At 54.8% G+C, this 22,455-nt stretch overlaps 2 protein-coding genes across 5 annotated transcripts; one reads left to right on the top strand and one right to left on the bottom strand.

Moving 5' to 3' along the window:
- Positions 1-88: 88 nt before the first annotated feature.
- GAPDHS (glyceraldehyde-3-phosphate dehydrogenase, spermatogenic) lies at positions 89-9,763 on the bottom strand. Its single transcript, XM_045075941.1, has 11 exons — positions 9,600-9,763; positions 7,015-7,189; positions 6,214-6,310; positions 5,955-6,061; positions 3,152-3,242; positions 2,938-3,056; positions 2,520-2,601; positions 1,852-2,003; positions 1,529-1,691; positions 413-510; positions 89-329 (listed from the first exon to the last, which is right to left on the bottom strand). The coding sequence occupies exons 1-11, from the start codon at positions 9,664-9,666 to the stop codon at positions 257-259; spliced, it is 1,224 nt and encodes a 407-aa protein (XP_044931876.1). The 5' UTR covers positions 9,667-9,763; the 3' UTR covers positions 89-256.
- A 3,960-nt stretch (positions 9,764-13,723) lies between these two features.
- On the top strand, positions 13,724-18,313 carry SBSN (suprabasin). 4 transcript variants are annotated; one of them, XM_004765079.3, is made up of 5 exons: positions 13,726-14,057; positions 15,387-15,632; positions 17,102-17,167; positions 17,271-17,315; positions 18,124-18,313. In XM_004765079.3, the coding sequence occupies exons 1-5, from the start codon at positions 13,770-13,772 to the stop codon at positions 18,145-18,147; spliced, it is 669 nt and encodes a 222-aa protein (XP_004765136.1). In that variant the 5' UTR covers positions 13,726-13,769; the 3' UTR covers positions 18,148-18,313. The 4 variants fall into 4 exon arrangements, with proteins under 4 accessions (XP_044931878.1, XP_004765136.1, XP_012918222.1 ...); XM_045075943.1 differs by having other exon boundaries at positions 13,724-15,632; XM_013062768.2 differs by lacking the exon at positions 15,387-15,632 and having other exon boundaries at positions 13,726-14,144.
- The last annotated feature ends 4,142 nt before the right edge of the window (positions 18,314-22,455 follow it).

A 22,455-nucleotide genomic window follows, 5' to 3' on the forward strand; every position in this document is an offset into this window, starting at 1 on the left:
GCCCCAGTGCGCCCGCGCGGAGCTAGGCTCGGAGGTGGGGCGCGGTGGCTGGCGGGCGCAGGTAGAGCGCGGTTAAGTGCCGGGCGTGCCGTGACCCCGTAGTGACCGGCGCAGAGACAGGGGTGCGGCTGTGACACTCTGTGTTTTTATTTCTACAGCGGGGCGCCCTCCTTTCCCCAGGGAGGCGAGAGCGGGAACGGGAGGTAAGGGTTCCAGGGCCCGGAACCCGGGGAAGCGGAGGAGGGGCCATCCTGCTTCACTTGTTGCGGCTGAACATATAGCGGAGGAGATCCACCACCCGGTGGCTGTACCCGTATTCGTTGTCGTACCTGGGGAGGGAGGCGGCGGGTTGGTCATCCCTCCCGACCGCTCCTGGTCCGCCCCCCACGCCCGGGGATTCCTTTCCCCTCACCAGGAAATTAGCTTCACGAAGTTGTCGTTGAGCGCGATGCCAGCCTTAGCGTCGAAGATGGACGAGTGGGTGTTGCCCACAAAGTCCGTGGAGACGACCTGGGCGTCCGAATTTCAAAGATAAGTGTGGGTCGTGGAGCAAGGCCTTCCAGGAGCCCAGGCTCTGACTCTTAGTTACATGGGCCATCCCTTCACCTACAAAATCTGGTGGAGCCCTGTTGTGCCCAGGTTCTGGGGACGGCGAGAGGAAGGCACGCAGAGGCTTTGTCTGCAGCCAGAGGACGAAGACCACAGACCCCTTGATGCTGCACCAGTACACATCACTTCTGGCAGTGATGCAGGCCTTCACCATTATAGGGGGCCAGGATAGAGGCCCTCTCTGAGGGCACACGGGGAGGCTGGGTCTGGATATCTAGGAGGATCTAGTCACCTCAGGCCCTCCGCAGTGGCTGAGGTGGAAGGAGCTACAGCACAGAGGCCCTGAGGGTTTGGCCCTAGTGATGTAGTGTAAGGCCCCAGAGGAAAGTTGTCAGCTGTGGGAGGATGTGATCTGCTTTCCTTAAAAACCTTTAAAACCAGAGATCCTGGTGGCTGTGTGAGAGGGGAGCTGTAGGAGGTCCAGGGAGGGCACGGCTGCCAGCAAATGCACGGTGACATCCTTTCTTCACAGGGAAGGCCCCTGGCCATGGCCTGCCCTGAACAAGTGTTGAAAAAGAGGAGCCACTGTCTTGTTCACTAAGCTCACATTGAGCACCTGCTGGGGTGGCCGGCCCTGGGACGATGGCTAGAGCCATGGAGTCCCAAAGTCCCTGCTTTCTTGTGCACTTGCTAGCAGGGCCAACAGTGACTATAAAATGAAATTTCAGGTAAGGGAAAGGGCCAGAAAGAGACTATCTTACTGAGGACAGGGAAGGTGAGGGCAGACTATGTGGCCACCTGGAAGAAAAGCTACCTAGTCCAAAGCAACAGCAAGTGCAAAGACCCTGAGGCAGCAAGAGCAGACCTTCCCAGCCCTACAGTCCCTGTCTTGATACATTGTAACAGCTCTTTGGCAAGTGGAAAATCACATTTTTCTCCCCAGAGGGCTCCTCCCAGGGTCCCTCTCCTCAGCCCCTACCTCATCCTCAGTGTAGGCGAGGATGCCCACCATAGGCCCCTTGGCTGCTGCTTTTATGGTGTCTTTGATGGCCTCATACGAGGTAGGCTGGGCCAGGCGGCAAGTCAGGTCCACTACAGATACATCTGGGGTTGGCACTCGGAACGCCATTCCTGTCAGCTTCCTGGAGAATCCCACATTAGAGATGGGAGTCAACCCAGGATCTTTCCATCCATCCCACATTGTCTCTACTTTCCCCTCAACAGACACTTCAGGGATTGGGAGCCAGTCCAGTCCTCCTGGGGTGTATCCCCAACCCTGGTTGCAGCTTTCTGCCCTCATACCCTTTGAGGTCTGGGATGACTTTTCCAACAGCCTTGGCAGCCCCTGTGGAGGCTGGGATGATGTTCTGATGGGCACCCCGCCCATCTCGCCAGGACTTCTTTGATGGCCCGTCCACCGTCTTCTGGGTGGCAGTGTAGGAATGAACTGTGGTCTTGGGGAAGAAGAAGGCTGAGGTGAGCCCTTCCTCCTAAGCTCCCCTGCCTCTTTTTCTCAGGCCTGAGGTGGTGACCCATGTGTGGAGGCTGGTGGGACCATCCCCACAGACCACAAGGGGACCATGTGCAGGCCAGGGTCCAGACTTGTCTGCAAGTTACCCAGTTTTTTTTTTTTTTTTTTTAAAGATTTTATTTATTTATTTGTCAGAGAGAGAGAGAGAGAGAGTGAGCACTGGCAGAGGGAGGCAGAGGGAGAAGCAGGCTCCCTGCCGAGCAAGGAGCCGGATGTGGGACTCGATCCCAGGACGCTGGGATCATGACCCGAGCTGAAGGCAGCTGCTTAACCAACTGAGCCACCCAGGCGTCCCAAGTTGCCTGATGTTTTAAGAGACTTCACCACTTCCAACCAAAACTATCTCTCCCTGTTCACCCCACACACTAAGCAATACTGGGAAGAAGAGGTAAGAGTTTTTCTGCCACCCCTCCTGCCTCAGGCCCTCTCCCCAACTCACCATCAGCCCTTCCACGATCCCGAATTGCTCATGGATGACCTTGGCAAGGGGGGCCAGGCAGTTGGTGGTGCAGGAGGCATTGCTGAAAGGGCACGGGTGTGAGAGAGCACCGTGAGGGGAGTCACAGAGCCAGCCCGGCACCTTCCCCTCCCTCCTGGCTGATGCACAGGGGCCTGGTTTTGTGAAAGTCAGGATAGAGATGAGAGGGGTCAATGGGGGTGCCCAGAGGTATGGTTTGGGAAGCTCCCCAGGCATGTTCTCCAGGAGTCCTGCTGTTCTAACAGCCAGGCATTAAGGCTTTGGGAAGGGAGGTGTGAAGACAGCCCCAGGGGTCTACTGTGGGTGGGGGTGAGGAGGGTGAGGCTGGCATGTCCTCTGGGTGCCGACCACGCTCTTGAGAATGTTGGCTGCCTGTTACCTGACAACTTTCATGGAGCCAGGATCATAGTCCTTCTCATTTACCCCCATGACAAATGTGGGCGCATTGGGTGAGGGCGCAGAGATGACCACACGTGTGGCACCTGCCTCGATGTGGTCCTAGAGGAGCAGCACAGGTGTCAGGGGGGGCCCTTTGAGCACCACCTCCACACCCCCTCCCACTGCCCAGCCCTAGGCACCTGTCCCCCACTTACTGAAGCTTCCTCTAAGGACAGGTACACGCCTGTGGACTCCACCACAAAGGGGTTCCCGACGGACTTCCAGGGAATGTCTCGGGGCTGCATGCTGTGGAGGGGTGGCGGCGCCCAAGTCAGTCTCTTTCTGCATGCCCTGGCCTTTGCAGTTGTGGCCTTCACTGTGCCAGAGGCCTTCGCTGTGCCGGACGCCTTCCTGCCTGGCCTGCAACCATCTCTTCCCAAGCCCAACATCCTCACTGTCCGGATGCGGTCCACCCTGCTGGGCTCCCCTTCCATCACTGACTCCACCTTGCAGGCCAGTTTTCTTGACCCCTCAGGGGGAACCATCCGGACTGCTCCCAGCCAGCTCAGGCCCATTCCTCCTGTGCTGCCCAGAATGCACCCCAGGAAGGTGAGGCCGGCTGGCTGCTTCTGATACCGGGCCCTGGCAACCTCCCCATGGCCCCTCCTTACCACATGGCTCCCGCTGCCAGAGGCTGGGTAGCTCTCTGAAGACACACTGCATCCCAGAGAGCAGCTCCGGGGTTGGGGGGGAGGACTGAAGCCTGAGGCAGCCCCGGGGCCAGCAGTGGCTAGTGGTTTACATTAGAAAGGGAAAGGAGGGCCCCCTGGGTGGTCAATTCTTGGTTGGGATCTCAGATCTCGGGATCATGGATGGAACCCTGTGTCGGGCTCCCTCTCAGCCTAGAGTCTACTTGGATTTCTTTCTCCCTACCTCCTGCTCTCTTTCTCTCTCTCAAATATTAAAAAAAAGAAAAGATTTTGTTTCCTGTTTGAGAAGATCACATTTCTATTTGATATCAAATGTTTATATTTGAAACATTAAACATCTACTAGTTGGCTTTAGCTAACAAGCGATGAATAAAGAAACCATATACTGGTTTCTCCCCCTCACAGGGCTTATCCCAACGGTGGTGTTTTCTTCTGTGATGATTTGTTAACATCTGTCTTGTCCTCTAGACCACTCTACACCACTGAGCCTGGCGGGGTTCAATCAATGTGGGTTTTGTTAACCATTCTACATGTTTATTGATTACCTGCCACGTGCTCATGTTTTAAGTGCTCTTACCTGTATTGACCCCGTGAACCCTGGTGACCTGGGGAGTAAGTACCAATCCTGGCATTTCTCAGAGCCAGCCAGCCCCAGGGCAGGGAGAAGGGGAGAAGCTGGAGCCCCAGAAGACCCCGGCCCCTTGTCTAGATTGTCCTGGGCCCTGCCCTTCTGCCCAGAGGGCTGGCTGGTTTGAAGATTGTGTTCATTCATTCTTAAGGAAGTACAGAGTCTACCCAGAGTCACGGCCTGTGTCTGTGATGGAGACGTGAAGCAAGCGGGGGCCCTCCAACGATGAAGCTGTGGCTTTGCGGGGAGATGCCCTTCCTGGTGTCCCCACACACCTTTTACCTCCGACTGTGCTCCCCGCTCCCGCTCTGGGGGCTATGATCATCATGCCCATCAGATGCCCTATGAAACAGGCTAGGGCAAGTTCAATCTCTTGCCCAAAGTCACCCAAATAGGAAGGGGTGAGGTGGGAGTAAAGTATGCAAGCAACCTGCCTTGTGCCAAGTGCCCAGAGAACACGGCCTAGGGGTGGAGTGGGGCAGATGGGAAACGCTGCTGGAGTCACCAGAGAGGGCAGCACCTGGTGCTGTTGAGGGGACAGCTGTGTGGGGACCAGGAAGACAGGGAGAGTGCCCTGCATGGCAGCAGTGCCAGGCCGAGTAAGGAAAGGACACCGGATGGCTGGACAGCGACTCCTCTGCTGGAACTGTGTTTGGTGTTAAGATTTCAAAGTTGGGTCAGGCAGCTTCTCATCGGCACCAAGTCTCCAGTCCCCACCTCCACCCACCCTCCTACTCCCACACCCAGAGGCCGAGCACCTCAGCACAAGCTCTCCTACCCACAGGTATAAGCCCCGAGGCTGGGAGAGGCTGCACCCCAGGGCCGGTGCACGAAGCCAGAGCAAAGGGAAAATCTCATGCCTTGGAGCGGCCCACGGAGGCTGCTAATTCACAGTAGAAAGACAGGGTATGGGAGCACCTGGGTGGCTCAGTGGGTTAAAGGCTCTGCCTTTGGCTCAGGTTATGGTGTCAGGGTTCTGGGATGGAGCCCTGCATCGTGCTCTCTGCTCAGCGGGGAACCTGCTTCCTCCTCTCTCTCTGCCTGCGTCTCTGACTACTTGTAATCTCTGTCTATCAAATAAACAAATAAAATCTTAAAAAAAAAAAAAGACAGCATATGGTTCTGTGGACAGCTGGAGCAGTTGGGATGATGAGAAAAGGCAGTGGGGCAGTGCATAGTGTTGGGGCCCTCCCGTAGGAGCTGGGATTTTATTCATGGGGGGATGGGAAGCCATTGGAGGGTTTGAGTGCGGGAATTACCGGGTCCTTTGACGTTTGTAAAAGACCTCTGTGGCTGCTGAGCAGGAACCGAGTGGAAAGGGTTGGCTAGATGGCCGTGCCATTTCCTGGGGAGGGAGGTGACTAGGTTTGGGGGTTGAAGGAGAATCAGAAGTTGAGTGTTATACTTACTGAGCTGACACGCCTGTGAGGAAACATGTAGATGTGTGTTAAATAAAAAGTATTTTGAGTAGAGTGGGACACCTTTCTAGATTAGTGCTTTTTAACCATTTTAGGGGTCAGGGACTTCTCTGAGACCCCTCTCTGACCCAGGACCCAGAGGCATGCACACACACATTTTGGGAGGTTTTGGAGCCCAACTGAGAGGTTGGAATCCTATTCCAGGCCCCCCACAGCCCCGGTATTAATATGCTACGGGTAGGCGCCAGCCAGCTGTGCTTACCACTGGAAGACGCTGATCTCCTGCTTGTCTACCACCAGCTTTCCATTCCTGTACTCCACACTCCCCTTGTACTGACCATGGGTGGAGTCATATTTAAACATGTACACCTGCGGGGGACAGGACGGTTCCCAGTCTTGGGTGGCAAGGGTGGAGGTGCGAGCATGTGAAGGTTCCACATGGCATCTGGGAGCCTTCCAGGAAGCTCTCCTCCCCGCCCGTGTCCCACCTTTCCCGGGTCTCCGCCTTGCCTGCTGCTCACCATGTATTCCGGGTCAATGAACGGATCATTCACCGCCACCACCTTCACATCCTTCTCCATGCAGGCGCGGAGCACCAGGCGACCGATGCGTCCGAATCTGTTCAGGGACAAGGCTGGTGGGGTTGTGCTCAGAATCCTACCCACCAGCAGGCAGAGGAGGGGATGGGAGAGAAAGGGATGATAGAGGAGGTGCGCTCTAGGGGGCTGGGTGGGACTCCTCAGTCTGGGGAAAGAAGGCAAAGTGTGGGCACTGTCCTCTCTTGCCCAGATGTCCTCTCCAGGCTCTTAACTGCTTTTCCTGCTTCCTCTAGTCATCCATCGCTCCCTCGCATACCTGACCTTGTAGCTGGATGGAGCCTCTAGAACTTCAGGTCAGGGTGTATCCCTTGGCCTGAACACCTCTATGGCTCTCAATCAGTAAAACCAGATCCGGACTGCTTACCGTGGCTGCCAGGCCCCTGCCAGCTTCCCACCTCCCTTCCCCTTCCTTGCTTGCTCCACACACCGACTTCTTAGTGCACTGAGCCCAGATCTGGCTGTCGCTGCACTCCCCAGTCTCAATGTAACCGACTTCCACACTGTTCACAACATGCGTCACTGAACTGTCGTGTTCCTTCTTTCATTGCTGTCTTTCCTCTGGAATGTGAACTCTCTGAGGGTGGAGCCCTTTCCCCTGTGTTTCCTAAGGGTGGGCAGAAGGAAGGCACTGACGGTGAGAAATGGGGAAATGTCCCAGGCAGCAACCAGAGGAAAGACTGGGCCCTAAGACTTCAGGCATGGCTCGGGCGGGGGCCAACTTACCCATTGATGCCCACTGTCAGCTTCTGAACCACAGAAGGCTTCTTAGGTTGAGGAGGTGGGGGTTCCTCCTTGACTGGCTCAGGCTCTGGCTCAGGCTGGGGCTCTGGCTCGGCCTCAGGCTGGGGCTCTGGCTCGGCTTCAACCTTGGGCTCTGGAGGGGGTGGTTCTCTGGTCACTGTTGGGGGTTGGATGGGGGGAATGAGCTGCGCCATCACGGTGGGAGAGAATGAACCATTTTGACCAACCAGAACCCATTGCTGGCTCCTGGCCCCTGGCAGCTAACCATCTAGCTGTTTCCCCAAATACCTGATCCAAACAATGAGCAGGGGCTGGGCTTGCTTTAAAATACCAATGCCAGGGCCCCTTCCCCGGAGAGTCTAACTCAGTGCACATGTCTTTTTAACAATTACTTGGGGTGATATTGTCTGTGCCTCAGTTTCCTCCTCTGTAAAAGGAAGATGATGGTATTTCTGAGTGTCACTCTGATGATGAAGGGAGGTGATGTAATGCTTATCAGAGTGTCTAGGAAAGAGTCCACTTACATGAGTATTTCAAAGATTGTTTCCCAAACTCATCTGATAATTGCTCCAATTCAGCAGAGCACAAGTTGTTATGATAAGAACCCCAGGGTAGACCTCTTCCCAGGGAAATCTGACTCAGAGGTCCAGCAATCCTGGCTCTAAAAGCACTCCAGATGATTCTTATCCTCAAGAGTAGGAAATAAGAGGTGAAACGGCTGGAAACACACGCAGCGTCCACCTCTGCAAATGCACCCCCCCCCCCATTCCTATACTGCGTTTGAAAATCCCCGTGCTCAGATGTGTGTGAGCCTGGCTGCCGAGAAGGAGGAGAGGTGGGCAGATGTGGAGGCAGCAGTCGGGTCGGCAGAGGTTTCCAGCTGGGAGTCAGGCCTGACTCTCATGCCCTGCCCAGCCACCTGCCAGCTGTGTAGTCTTGAGCAAGTTAATGACCTCTCTTGCCTGTTTGCTGGGGCCACATCTGACCTTCTGCCTGGGGGCTACTGTGAGGACTCAGATCTCACCACCCGGTAGATGCTGGCGTCAACAGAGGGAGGAAATTGCTACTAAGGGTATTTGTGAGGAAAGGAAGTGAGAAGAGGTTGGAGTGGGACTGGAAGAGGAAGGTGGCCCTTGTTCTTGGCACCAGAGTCAAAGGCACTGGGAGAAGGTGGGCTGGAAACCACGGGCCAGCTGGCCTGTGGGGCCCCCTGACCTCTAGGGGCTGCTGCAGACCATGTGGTCTGAGCCTGCGCTGTGGGTTTCCTATGGCAATACCAGTTCCTAAAGGTATTATGAGTGTTTATTTGCAGCAATGACCCTGTGGTTTTGGTGACCCTAGGATGTTTGCATTCCTAGGGGTTCTGCTTCCACAATCACTAAAGGGGAAGATCTGTCCATGGGATTGAGTGGGAATCCGAGCCCACTCCTCTCGACCTTTCAAAAGAAAATTTGGGTGGTTCTCCTCTCCCATCTTCCCCCAGGCTTCCTCTCCTCCTCTCCTCTCCAGGGGTGGGGTGCTTGGGTGGGAGGAAAGCTGCTGCACTAGGAAGGAAGAGCCTGAAGGAGCTTCAGTGATGAAGCGTCACCTGGTAGGTGAAACAAGGACAAGGGCGCGCGCTCTCCTAATTAGGATGACGCTCGCACTTCCTGGGCGCTGCCACGGGCTAGGCAATGTGCTGAGCCCTTGCGCGCACCAGCTCACTGAGCGCTGTAAGGCGTGCGCTATAAACTACTTTATGGAGGGGAAACCGAGGCCCGAGGTCACAGAGCGAGTGCTGAGCAAGGGAGGAGGTTCGAAGCCTGCAGCAGAGAACCTGTCCCGGCGGGCGCTGCTTCTTGGGGGGTCCCTCCCACCGCCCTGACCCTGACGTCCGTCCCGCCCACCCCGGCCCGGCCCGCCAGTGCGGAGGCAGCGAGGGAATGCGTGTTGCCCTGCGGACCGACCTGGGTTCATCCGGCTGGAGCGTGTGTGCAACTCTGGCTGGATGGGTAGGGCTGCCCAGTGGGGGCGAGCAGGGGACTCTGAGTGTCAACTTTGCTATTCCGGTGCTGAGAGCCCTGGGGAGGCGACTTGCGCCCTCTTACCTCTGTGGTCGCTCCGTGAGTGGCGACAGTAAACACACTGGCCTCCCCGGGGGGTTGCGAGGCTTCAGTGCGCGCACGCGTGCAAAGTGCTTGGCGCGGCCCCGGCAGGTTGCTAGCGCCCAAGAGGACAAAGCCCACCAACCCCCAAGCGACCCTTTGGCGCTGGGCGACCGGAGCGTTCATCCCCAGAAACGCCCGCAGGGAGGCGCGGCTCCGGCCCGGATTCCACCCTTCCACCGCTTGCTAGCGGCGCCAAGACAGGTGGGGACCCTCTTCCTGGCCCGCCACCATCGCTATAGAAACCACTCCACCGGCAGGGCAGGAGTAGGGAGGGTGGGGCAGGAGAGCTGGAGGGAAGGGACGCAGCAGCCGGCCTCCTGCCCGCTCCCTCCTGCACACAGCGAGGCGGACACGAGCGCCGCAGGGGCTCCCGACTGCCCTGTCTCCCCTTCCCTGAGGCCGCCCCGTTGCCTCCCTCACCCCGGCATGGCTGTCGCAGCAGCTGGACAACGGTGACATTGGTGAGGACGATGTCGCGTTTCGACATGGTCTAAGGTTTCATGACCTAGGCGCCTGGGGACCGCCGCGATGTTACTGCGGTGCGGGGGCGCCCGGGCTAGTGGGGCAGAAGCTTCTCGCTGTGACGTCACAGTGCCCAATGACTTCACAGAGGCGGAGGCGAAGCACGTGATGAGCGCATGTCGAGCCCCACGGTCCCCAGGCCACCCCCGGCGTCCAGCATAGAATCCAGCTTTTTACACTGGGCTTCAAAGCCCTTTTCTCTCCCCCTTACCTTCCTTCCCCCTGGCTCTGTGTTGCTCTTTTACCCTCCTCTTGATACTTATCTACCCTAGCTGTTTTCTCTTGCCTGGAAAGCCCTGCTCAGTCCTTGCTCCCGGCTCCTGGTTTCCCTCAGGTGCAGCCCTTTAAGAGGGGTCCTTCTAAATCCCCATGTAAAGTTCTCTCCTCCCTCAGTCACCATAGCCCTCACCCTCTCAACCCGCTCATCTTCCAGAAGCCTCCTCTGACTTTGCTTGATGGGAGAGATGCTCCAGTGTGCAAAGCTACTCCACGGCTACCCTCTCTATATTTTTTGTTTTCCTCATAGCATATGTCTCTCTCTCAAAATCATCCTGTTTATACGTTTTCTTGCCAGTTTTCTGCCCAATGGACTGTACACTCTCGGAGGGCAGACTGCTGGTCTACCTTCGCTTTTGTATCCCATTGGTTAGAAGGGTTGGCACCTGCGGGTGCCAGAATGCATATGTAAATATCACTGCCTCCCATTCCTTCTGACTCTCAATCTTTAAGTGACCTCCAAGCCAGATCCCCTCACTGCACCCCGTTCTTCTCCTCGGGGCTTTTCATGTAGCTTTGTCATGATCTAGTTACTGATTTACTTGTTCACTGTGTCCTGTTGTTCACCATGGGGCCTTCCGCCACCACCTAGAACTCTGCCTGGCACAAAGCAGCTTCTGGGAAAGAAGAGGACAGGTGGCTCTTTCCTCTAACGCCCTGGGGGTGGGCACTCATTTGCACACCTGTGATTCACAGATACGCGCCTTCACCTGCAGGGCTGGCTGACACAGCTGTGACCAAGATTTAGGGGGTGTGGGGGTTTGGGCCAGGAAGGAGTCATCATCCCAGATAGAGGTGTGGAAGCAAGAAGGGGCAGAATGACATAACCTCTTCCTTCCCTGAGTCTTCACAGGAACTCAGTTCGCCAAGCACCTGCAGTGGGACAGGGTAAGGGCAAGGCTCTCCTCCTTGGATGGTCCAGGGAGGTGGAACTGAAAATAAATCCAGTGTACAGATGGGGAATTTCAATGACCCAAGGCCAAAATGCAGGTATTAATTAAACAAAGGGGACAAATTTAACACACGTGATGGAGGTTGGGTGGAGGCGGGGTGTGGAAGTTCACACAAATAAAAACAGGATGAAAAGGGGTCAATTTCGTACAACTTTACAATAATAGATATGAGAAGCTAGATGCAATTAAAATTTCTCTTATAAAATATAAAGGCTCAACCCTGCTTCAAACAGAAATGGCAAATCTCAGCAGGCAAATAACAGAAGAATTGGAGCTATGATCTCTTCTCCCCAAGGCTGATTCAGATCCAGATCCAGATGACTTTATCGGCAGGATTTGCCAAAAAGCATTGGGAACAAATGTCTGCTAGCCAGTGGGAACTGGTGCGGATCCCAACCGGAGTAGGGAAGTCGGGTGGCAGCTCTGCAAGGTGAGGCTCTGGGCATGGCGCGCGCTCTGAGGCCCCCAGGCCCCAGGGCCACACAGACCCGCCCGCACTCTTCCCTGGAGCGCTCTGCAGTGCTCTGCGGGAGGGCTGTGACGATGGGCCATGGAAATCTCCTCCACTTGCTCTGGCAAAGCAGCAGGCTCACATTCCCCAAACCAGCCGAGGGCAGCAAACAAGGGACAACTCCAGGCCAATCTCTTACGGGGACAGATGCCAAAGTTCTGAATCAATTAGTGGCAAATGGGAATGGGACCAGCAGGGATTGGGGCTGATGGAAGATGGTGGGATGGGCAGAGAGAGGGGTGGAAAGAGAAGATGGGAATACATTTCAAAAGGAGAAACCCCACCTCTCCATCTCAGGGTGGACTGGGATTCTGCGGCTCACCGCCCACCCTTCCCCACCCTGCAATCTCCTGGCATGGGAAACTCCCTCATTTAGGCACTGGACAAGGGCAGAAGAGCCACGCCTGAGGTTGCCCAGGGATCTGGCTTTGTCCCTGGAGCGTGAAACTGGGAAACAGATTTAATGAGCTCAAGCTTGGAGAGACGGCCTGATTAGTCACCCTCTATAGGCAGTGCCTAGAAATGGCAGAAGCTCCTGGGTCTCTGGGCCTGGGTGTCCAGGACCCAGGGTGGAAGCGTGGGTCCTCCAAGGGGAGTGGGCCTGGTCACCCTTATTTGAGCAAAGCCTGAAACCACGTGCAGATTCTCACCACACCCAGGCGCCCACACACATAACTCTGCCACCCCACCAGCTCACACCCTACACATTCCTTCCCACCAGCCTGCCCGCCCGCAATCCCACCTCCACCCCCTCTCTATCTCTCCCCTTGGCACCAAAACCCAAATATCTTGCACCCCTGCACCCAACTTACCCACCCACTGGCTCTTGCCCTTCTGGGCTTGGCCAGCCTCTAAGCTAGTCCCAGATTGCTATGCTGCCACAGATCTCCCAGCTACCACCTGCCCTTCCTTCTGATGACCCTCTTCATGCCCAGGCTAGACTCCCAGCTGTTCCCCTCCAACCCGTGCCACCATGTCAATGCTTGGAGCTTTAGGTTGGGACTGAGGAGGTCCCAGGGGGAGGAGGGAAGGATGAGCCCCTGGCCTCCAGCCCAGGTTCTGGCTGACAGTCTCCTGCTGCCGCAGGTCTTAGGCCCCTCCCCGTGGCTGCCTCAACCGGCTTTTCAGGAGACACTGCGTCCTGTCCCAGCTCATGGCAACTGGTCCTCTGCCCTCGCCCAAGGGCTGGGAAGCGGGAGGCCAAGGTTCTGTTATGAGAATGTGTCCCAGCTCCAAAATCTAGAAACCTCCCCAAGGGGCCCCAGACTTCTCTGGGGGCCCAGGCACCCTTCTCTCCAGCACCCTCTGAGACTCAGGCTGAGGCTTGACTGGTCTTCCCTGGGCTTCCCTTAGCAATCATACTATGTGCACTTACATCGCATACCTTTTGGGAGTCCTTTTTTTTAATCCATCCATTTGTTCAATATATAAATATTTACTGAACCCCAGGCTATGTTCTAAAAATTGGGGATATAGCAGTGACCAACACAAAAGCCCTGTCCTCTGGAAGTTTACAATCCAATAGGTGAGGCACATGGTATAAAAGATAATTTCGGATTGTGGTAAGTGCTTGTAAAAACAAAAGGATGATATCACCCAGTATAACTGAGGGATGGCCAGGGAAGGGTTTTTCTGAGGTGACATTTGAACCAAGAACAGAATAAGAAAGAACCCACAATGTAAAGATGTGAGTTCTATCTTCCATGCACATAGCATGTGCAAAGACCATGAGGCAGGAATGAGCCTGGTGTGTCTGAGAACCAAGGAGAAGAAGACCTGTGGGGCTGGGATGTGGTAAGCATAGGGGGGAGTCAAGGAGAACAGAAAGAGCAAGGTCTGATGACGCCCTCAACTCCCCAGGAATGCCCTCCCTCCCCTGGCTGAGCACCCCCATCTTCCAAGACTCTTGCTGATGGGGAAACTGGATCCTTCGATCCCCTGAGAGGAGTGGAGAAGCAGGCCTGGGTCCTGGAGATGGGGGTTATTGAAGGTGGGGTTGGGAGAGAGGAGGCCTGGATAGTGGGTGGGGAATGAAAAGAGGAGGTGATTGGAAGAGCAGACATCTGGGCTTTGGGGTGGAGGGCCTGAGCTGGGCAAGGAGCAAAGATGCCACGTGAGTGTTCTCCATTCATGACTCACCTTCACTTCCTCCTCCTCTTCGTTGCTCAACTCAAAGCTCCCTGGGAAATACCTCCCTGACTGGGGACCAAGTCAGTGCCTCACAGGGGTAATTGAGTCATGAGGGGTGGAGATGGGAGGGAGTTAGAGTATAAATAGCAGCTTTGCTTCCCTTGCACCTCTCTGCATCCTCCCCACCCTGCCAACAACATGCACCTTGCCAGTTTGGTCAGCTCCTGCTCCCTCCTACTGCTATTGGGGGCCCTTCCTGGATGGGCAGCCAATGATGACCCCATTGAGAAGGTCATTGAAGGAATCAACCGAGGGCTGAGCAATGCAGAGAGAGAGGTGGGCAAGGCCCTGGAAGGCATCAATAATGGAATCACTCACGCTGGAAGGGAAGTGGAGAAAGTTTTTAATGGACTTAGCCACATGGGGAGCCAGGCCGGCAAGGAACTGGACAAAGGCGTCCAGGGGCTCAACAACGGCTTGGACAAGGTAGCCCATGGGATCAACAATGGCATCGGACAAGCAGGAAAGGAGGCAGAGAAGTTTGCCCATGGGGTCAACCACGCTGCTGGACAGGTTGGGAAGGAGGCAGACAAAGTGATCCAGGGGGTCCATCATGGGGTGAACCAGGCGGGAAGTGAAGCAGGGAGGTTTGGCCAAGGGGTCCACCATGCTGCTGGGCAGGCTGGGAATGGGGCAGAGAAGTTTGGTCAGGGGGTCCATCATGGGGTGAACCAGGCTGGGAACGAGGCAGAGAAGTTTGGCCATGGGATCCACCACGGGGTGAACCAGGCTGGGAACGAGGCAGAGAAGTTTGGCCATGGGATCCATCATGGGGTGAACCAGGCTGGGAATGAGGCAGAGAAGTTTGGCCATGGGATCCATCATGGAGTGAACCAGGCTGGGAATGAGGCAGAGAAGTTTGGCCATGGGATCCATCATGGGGTGAACCAGGCTGGGAAGGAGGCAGAGAAGTTTGGTCAGGGGGTCCATCATGGGGTGAGCCAGGCTGGGAAGGAGGCAGAGAAGTTTGGCCATGGGATCCATCATGGAGTGAACCAGGCTGGGAAGGAGGCAGAGAAGTTTGGTCAGGGGGTCCATCATGGGGTGAACCAGGCTGGGAAGGAGGCAGAGAAGTTTGGTCAGGGTGTCCATCATGGGGTGAACCAGGCTGGGAAGGAGGCAGAGAAGTTTGGTCAGGGGGTCCATCATGGGGTGAGCCAGGCTGGGAAGGAGGCAGAGAAGTTTGGCCATGGGATCCATCATGGGGTGAATCAGGCTGGGAAGGAGGCAGAGAAGTTTGGTCAGGGGGTCCATCATGGGGTGAACCAGGCGGGAAATGAGGCAGGGAGGTTTGGCCAAGGGGCCCACCATGCTGCTGGGCAGGCTGGGAACGAGGCAGAGAAATTTGGTCAGGGGATCCATCATGGGGTTAGCCAGGCTGGGAAGGAGGCAGAGAAGTTTGGTCAGGGGATCCACCATGCTGGTGGGCAGGTTGGGAAAGAGGGAGAAAAAATAATCCAAGGGGTCCATCATGGGGTTAACCAAGCTGGGAAAGAGGTGGAGAAATTTGGCCAGGGGATCCACCATGCTGCTGGGCAGGCTGGGAAGGAGGGAGACAAAATAGTCCAAGGAGTCCACCATGCAGTTAACCAGGCTGGGAAGGAGGCAGAGAAGTTTGGCCATGATGTTAATTATGCTGCAGGGCAGGCTGGGGCAGAGGGAGACAAAATAGTCCAGGGGATCCATCCTGGGGTCAACCAGGCTGGGAAGGAGGTGGAGCACATTGGCCAGGGAGTTCACCATGCCGTTGAACAGGCTGGAAAGGAGGCAGACAAGGTGGTCCAAGGGGTCCATGATGGGGTCAACCAGGCCGGGAAGGAGGCAGAGAAGTTTGGCCAAGGGGTCAACCACGCTGCTGGCCAGGCTGGAAAGGAAGCGGAGAAACTTGGCCAAGGTGTCCACCATGCTGCTGGCCAGGCCGGGAAGGAGGTGGAAAGGTTGCAGCAGAATGTTCATAATGGGGTCAACCAAGCCGGCAAGGAGGCCAACCAGCTGCTGAATGTAGGTGAACAGAGGTGGGGAAATGGGGAGAAGGGGCTGGGGGAGGGAGAGGTTAAGCCCCTGGGACATTTGGGTTGTCCATGTAGGCTTCATTCCGTGAAAGAAGCTTGGGGAGCTCTATGACCACATTCTCTTTTTTCCTCTCCATCTCCTCACAAAGGAGCTGGTGCTCAGCCGGTCAGATGGATCAAACCATCTCGTCCGCAAAGCCCTAGATCAGACAGCAAGAACCTTCACACTTCAGGGCGCTGCCCTCCTAGTTGAGGAGGTGTAAAGAGAGGAACGTGAAGCCTCTCTTGGGGAACAGGAAACGATTACTGAGTCAAGATCTTGCGCAGTGCAAACAGAGTGAGTGTTGAGAAAATCCAGAGCATCAGAGTAAGCATGAGGAATGGCTCTGGGAGATAAGCCCTGTTTGGTTTAATTTTCATAACAAGCCTCTGAGGTAGTCAGGGTGAGGAGGCTGACTCCCTGATTCTCAGATAAGGAGACAGAAGCTCAGTGAGGTTTTAAGGGGATTTGCCAAGGTCAGGTGGCTAGTGCGCAGGTCTGGCGAATCATAAGTCAGGGTTCTTTCTCTTACTCTATACTGCCCCTTCGGGGGAGGTCTCCTGGAGGATTTCTGTAGAGAAAACATCTTTCTAAAGGGAACAAATACTGGAGGCCAGGGGGAAGCAAGGGTCACAGCAGACCGGGCTGGGGGCTTGGGGAATAGGAAAAGGCTGACCTCTGCCTGCCTCAGTCCCCACTCTCCAATCTCCATGAGGAGTCTTTGGGACACCATCTTGAAGACCAGCCCAGACCTGGAAGCTGATAGCCACATGGGCTGCAGGCAGGGACCCAGGGATGGGTGAGTGCGGAGGCAGGGACTCCACAGAAAGTGTACCCAGTAGAGGAGTGGACAGTCTTCACTGGGAAGGGGTCAGGAGGGGGAGGTTTGTTATGGGATTCAGAGCTGGCCACAGCAGGAGCAGAGGCATGGCTGAGTATCTGGGCGTAAAACGAGGACAGGGATCAACGGATGGATGTTAGGGACCAGGCCAGAGGGGGTACAGGAGGGGTAGAGCTGAGGTCGGGGCTGAGGTTAAACTGTGGTCCTAGGATTTGCTTGGGTCCCCTGGGTTCCCTTTCCAGTTTCCAGTCAGGCCCTTTTCAGCGACTGAGGGCATTTCATTCACTGACATAAAAGGGAATTGGGGGAAGATTAGTCAGTAGGGGCAGACATCCTTCCTTCCAGGATTTTCCGTCCATCTCACAGAATTCCCACAGCGACATGGGCTTTGGGTTTCTTTCTGCATAATGAGGGGGTAGAGGGTTAGCCTCTGCCTCCACCCCGGCCCCAGCCACCCTAGAGGATGGCAGGTCACCTGGGAAGAGGAACTTTCGAGGGATTTAAGAGGGGAAAGAGACCCTCAAGGGCCAGGGGGGGGGGGCGCCGGTTATAATGACAGTCTGGGCTTCGTCCGCAGGGCGCTCATCCAGGCGTTTCCACCGGCCAGCACGGAGGGGGCGCAACCACAACAGCAACATCTGGAGTAAGTCTCCGGAGCGCAGCCAGGACTCGGTGGGGGGAGGGGAGCCCTCCTAGGATTGCGGGGATGGATGCTGGTGACCGACCCTCTTGTTCTTGAATTCCAGGCCTCGGTCAACAAGCCCTTCATCAACTTTCCAGCTCTGTGGAAGGTGAGTGCCCAGGAGGTTTTAACTTTCTGCTTCCTGTCTCTGGAGATGGTCTCACACTCCCTTCCCGCTGCGTGTTCATGGACAACTTCGTTGGGGACAGACTCAAACCCTCCAACCTGTTTCCCAGCTCTGGCCTTCCCTGTTCTTTGTCCCTGACACCCTGCTTTCCTCTTCTGCCTGCTTTCCGTTCCTGCTGAGGCAAATGTAAGCTGGCGAACAGACCCCCAGGGGCCAGAGAGAGAGAGGCGCTGCTGAACCCATCCCTCTGTGTGCTCATCATGTCTCATCACCCCCCCCACCCCCCCGCCCCGAGTCTCTCCCTACCTCAACCCACTACGAGGCCCTCTTCTGCCTTACAGCAGTGCGCTGGGGTAGGAACCTGAGGCTCTGGGCTTCTCCTGGCTCACAGGAGCCCGCAGTAGAAAGCCTCCTGGGGAACCCTGGTCCCTACTCTGGGCCCAAAGCAAAGTCCTAGTTTTGCATTTATCTCTTTGCATGTAGCATATGGCAGAGGATGAGGGTGTGGAACAGCCCCGTGGACTGTGCCCTGAACCCAAAGGCACAGCCTTGTTTATTCCTGGGCAATGGGCATGCCAGGGGACCCTCGGAGGCAAAACAGACAAGGCTTCTTGGCTCCTCCACAGGCCCCTGACACTCTCCTAAGACATTCCGCAGAACATAAGCAATTTCTAGGTCTGAGAAGCTCATGTCAATGTCCCCCTCATTTCTCTCGCGGACGTGAGGGCAGAGGTCTGGGTCCCCTCAGGGCTGTGTCTCCTGCATTCATTCCCTCTTTCCTCTCTTCCAGAGCGTCGCCAACATCATTCCCTAAACTGACACACTGGCCTCACTCAGCAGACAGCCATTCCTGTTATCATACTAGCTGAAATGACCCGGAGGAGCTGGGGGCGGGGGGGTGGGTGGGTGGGCAGATTTCCTAAGTCCCGGAAGTGGGCTGTACTGGGATTTGTGAATAAATATGACATATTATACTCTCATCATGATCACCTGTGCTCCCCGAGGAGGGGTGGGTGGGGGGAGGCTACTCTTTCCTTGCTATTTTGCAGAAGGAGCTGGGAGCTGATGCACAGAGGTGCTGAGCTGGAGACTTCAGGCAGGTCAGATGTAAGAGGGCGTTCAGGGGGACAAGTCAGGCTTCGCTAGCAGTCAAAATCCATGCGTGCTCAGCACTGTGCAGAGAAGGCCACCTCAGGCCAGCAGTCGGGGCAAAGCACTAGTGAAGAGAATGGCCAGAACCTACCTAGGTGGAGCCCAATGGGGTAGCATCCTCGTTGGGGGGTGTGTGGCATGAAAGGAATAACAATGGTAACTTGTATTTATTGTGCAATGCTGGGCTCCCTGCTGGGTGCTTTCCATGCATGACATCACTGAATCCTCCCAACCCCCTGGTTAGGTATCGCCCCTTTTATAGAGAAGCACATGGAGGTTCCCGCAGGTTAAGAAACATGACCAAGGTCACATAGTCAGGAAGTGGAGGATAAGCGACTTAAGAGCTACAAAACATTCTGAAAATACAGTCTTTTCCTGTTTGGTATCAAGTAGTGGGAAGTCATGCAGAGGAGAGGAAAGGGATGCGTGTGGGAGGTCCTTGCACGGGAGAAGCACCAAAGGCTCAGGGGGAAGGCACCCTGGTGACAGGAGGGTGGGCCTCTTTACAACGACAAGAATGGGGACACAGAAGTCCTAGTTTTCAGATGTGTGATAGCTGAGACTGTTCACTATGCACTAGCTAGCTTCCAGGACTGTGTGAAGAGCTAAAACCATTTAAGCCTCCCATAACCCAAAGGCAGAAGTCCTCTTGTGATCCCCATTGTATGGATGGGGAAACAGGCTTAGAGGGGTCAGGGTCCTGGCTGTCCACTGCCAGAAACTGACCATTCAGAGTTGCCTAAAAAGTCTCTAGAAGGTTTGCCATGTACTGGCCTGGGTGTGGGGAGACGTGCCTTCCTAGTAGGACCATGTACCTGTGGGCAGCTCCCTTCCCTTCTGGGGGCCACAATTTCCTTCTATATATTGGGGGGGGGGGTTGTGTCTGCAGAGAAGGGACAACAAACACGACTTCCAGCACCAAAATCCCATCAATTGTGGGGTCAAAAATAAAAGACCAAAAATTGCCCTTGGGGAATTTACAGGCTTCCTGTGGATACAAGGCACATAAACAGAATATGAAAACAAATACGAAGCAATGCATCAGTAAGAACCAGATGCCACCAGGAACGGTCTGGGGGGGGGTGTGTGCTGTGTGTGTACAATAAAGGTGACATCCCTGCCACTTCATGGTCACTGCCTTTTTCCTGATTTGTAGACTATCATCATTTTATGACCTGCGGTCCTTTCCTTCCCTTACGATATTTTAATTTGAAAATGTTGCAAATGCATCATAAAGATGAGTTTCATAGTGAATACCTATGTAGCCACCACTCACAGTCTTCCATTAACATTTTACTCTCCTTGCTTTATCACACATCCGTCTGTCACATATCTATACATCAAACCATGCATCAATATATTTTTAATGTGTTTTAAAGTAAATGGCAATCACCTGTTTATTTGCCCGTTTTCAAGTGTGGAAAGAGGCATGGATCACTTCTGCCTTGAGGTCTGGTGTGTCCCTCCCTCTGCCAGGAATATTCCCCCATGTCCCTCTTGGGCCCTGCGCTGTCGCCTCCTGACCCTGCAGGTGTTGGTAGTACCTGTCCTGGAGCTGAGCTTCAAATCCTGACTTCTCCCTTTACTAGCTGTGATCTTAACCTTGACCACACCACCTGAACAGAGGGCTGCCTTTGCTACTCTCTGGCCTGGCACACTGATCTTTTCCTTCACGGCACTTATGATGATGTGTAATTAGGTATTTACTCATTTAACATCTATTTACACCCTAGAATAACATGTTCAAGAGGAGAGGTTGAGGCCAGGCACAGATGGCCGGCAGCTAACGGGGGGAGTCTGCTGCCTTGTGCGGACTTGGTTTTCCCATTGGCATGGAGTAAGTGGGAGCAGGAAGCAGGCATCTGAGACAGATAGGCAGAGGCAGGCTAGGGGTGAGGAGAGGAGGGGCCAGTTTGTGCAGAAGTGGAAGAACAGGGAGGGGAGTTGGGGCGGGACCCTCACAGCCCTCTTTTATTGGGGCTGACTACGTCTGTGCCGAGCACTTTCAGACATGATTCATTCTACCCGCCCGAGCTCCCGGTGAGGCAGGCACCATGATGGTCCCCCTCCCAGACTGAGGACGCCCAGCTAGTGAGTGGTGATGGCCCTGGCTCCTCCTAGTCACGAGCATTTCCCTGCTGCTGGTCTCTGCTGCTGAGGGGGCCTGCCTCCCGGGGACCCTTGGGGGAGTGAGAAGGAGCTACTTCAAAATAAGTCCTCTTTAAAATTAAGTTTCTGCCTTCAGGAGGTACGTGCATGCCTGTGTATGTGTCTCACAGTTAAACTGCCAAAAAACCACTCCAACAATCCCAACATGCCCACCACTAGCAAGAATACAGAGTGCGTGCATGCGAGTGTGCCAGACACCATTCTGGGCACCCCACCAGGACTCCCTCCCTTCACCCTCGCATTCCTGCCTCTGACAGTCAAGGAAACTGCTGCACAGGTTAAGATCACAGCTAGTAACGGGGGGTATCAGGATCTGAAGCTGGGCTCCAGGACAGGTAATGCGCACAGGTGGATCAGCAGATGCCAGCTGGAAGCTCAGGACACCATGGAGGGGAGCAGAGACAGCACCCAGACCCAAAGCCTCATCTCCTTTCTCTGCTTGAGTCCAGCCTCTCTCCTCCCCCCACTGAACCCTCCTCCCTGGTCTCTGTACCCACCTCCTGCCCCTTGCCCCCCAGTCTGTTCCTCAGAGGGACCCTGTTAACATTGAGTCAGACAACAGCCCTCCTCCATCAAAACCCACCACTCTTTCTACCTCATTCAGAGTAAGGGTCTGAGTCCTCACAATGGCCCCAAGTCCTCCTGTCTGGGTCCATTTCTCTTTGACTTCAACACTTCCCATTTTTCCCCCTGCTCCTGTCAGTGGTCCTCAAGTAGAGTAAGTAGGTCCCTGCTCCAGGGCCTTTGCACTGCCGTCCCTCTGCTTGGGATACTCTATCCCCAGACATCCTTATGGCTCACTCTCTCACTTCCTTTGGGTGTCAATTCACAAGTCACATCTCAAAAAGCCTTTCCTGATTGCCCGATTTAAAATACTCACTGTATTTTTCATTAGTGCTCACCACCTGCTATGTTAATTGTCCAACATCCTCACAATGAATGTGAGCTCCCTAAGGGGAGAGATTTAGATGATCTCCCACGCTGTATCCTCTGTGCCTAGAACAGGTCTGACACACAGAAGGTACTCAATAAATACTTAGCAGAATGAATGAATTAGTGACTTAGGAAAGCTGAAATCAGAGGGTCTTGGATGTGAGGTCGTGTAGGTCAGATTTGTGGATGCCATTCGGTACAGGCACAAAGGAGTCATGGGGATGAGGTAGGAAAAGCTGGTTGGAGTCAGACAGACCTGGGTCATATTTGGACACCACCATTTTACCACCATATTTTCAAAATACCTCTGATATATGTGTATTGACCAGCCCTGGGCCTCAGTTACCTCACCTGCAAAATGGGAATGTCTACTTCCCCTGCCCCGAGGCTGTTGAAAGGATTGAATGAGATCATGCATATGGAAGCACTTAGCCTTCTATTTGGTTCACAACAGGCATTTCATAAATATGCCTGCAGACCTTGTGAGTTGACCTCTCGGGTCCAGAGATGCCTGAGGGCAGTTTCCCCCAGAAGGCAGAACATGGGAGCACAGGGGAGAATCCAGCTGGTTCAGGAACATGGCTTTGAGTAAGCCTGAATTACTCAGTGAGAGCCCTGCCCTTTTCTCAATTTTCCCTCAAGCTTTCTGTTTATGTTAGAGAGGAAGACTCAAGTTCTGTGCTCCCGTGCCTTGACTACCTCCCTCAGACTTGCCAGTCTCCTTTTTTAACACAGGAGCCACGGCCAGCTCTCATGTAACACCGCTGTGTACTTCTCACTATGTTTTATGTTACTTTCTATTTGTGGACAAGTGATCCTGGCTTTCTTTTTACAGTAGCAACGTAAAATATACTTAAGAAAGTAAGCT

This window comes from Mustela putorius, unplaced genomic scaffold (assembly GCF_011764305.1).
Source record: "Mustela putorius furo isolate JIRA1106 unplaced genomic scaffold, ASM1176430v1.1 tig00000174_pilon_pilon_pilon, whole genome shotgun sequence".
In the NCBI taxonomy this organism is placed as follows: Eukaryota; Metazoa; Chordata; class Mammalia; order Carnivora; family Mustelidae; genus Mustela; species Mustela putorius.

Coding starts and splice junctions, on each gene's coding strand:
- GAPDHS (XM_045075941.1), bottom strand. CDS start 9,666: ATGTCGAAACGCGACATCGTCCTCACCAATGTCACCGTTGTCCAGCTG. Junction 3,057..3,151: donor TGTCCTTAGAGGAAGCTTCA/GTAAGTGGGGGA, acceptor CTGCTCCTCTAG/GACCACATCGAGGCAGGTGC. Junction 2,602..2,937: donor GGCTCCATGAAAGTTGTCAG/GTAACAGGCAGC, acceptor GTGCCCTTTCAG/CAATGCCTCCTGCACCACCA.
- SBSN (XM_045075943.1), top strand. CDS start 13,770: ATGCACCTTGCCAGTTTGGTCAGCTCCTGCTCCCTCCTACTGCTATTG. Junction 15,633..17,101: donor AGGCCAACCAGCTGCTGAAT/GTAGGTGAACAG, acceptor CTTCGTCCGCAG/GGCGCTCATCCAGGCGTTTC. Junction 17,168..17,270: donor CCACAACAGCAACATCTGGA/GTAAGTCTCCGG, acceptor CTTGAATTCCAG/GCCTCGGTCAACAAGCCCTT.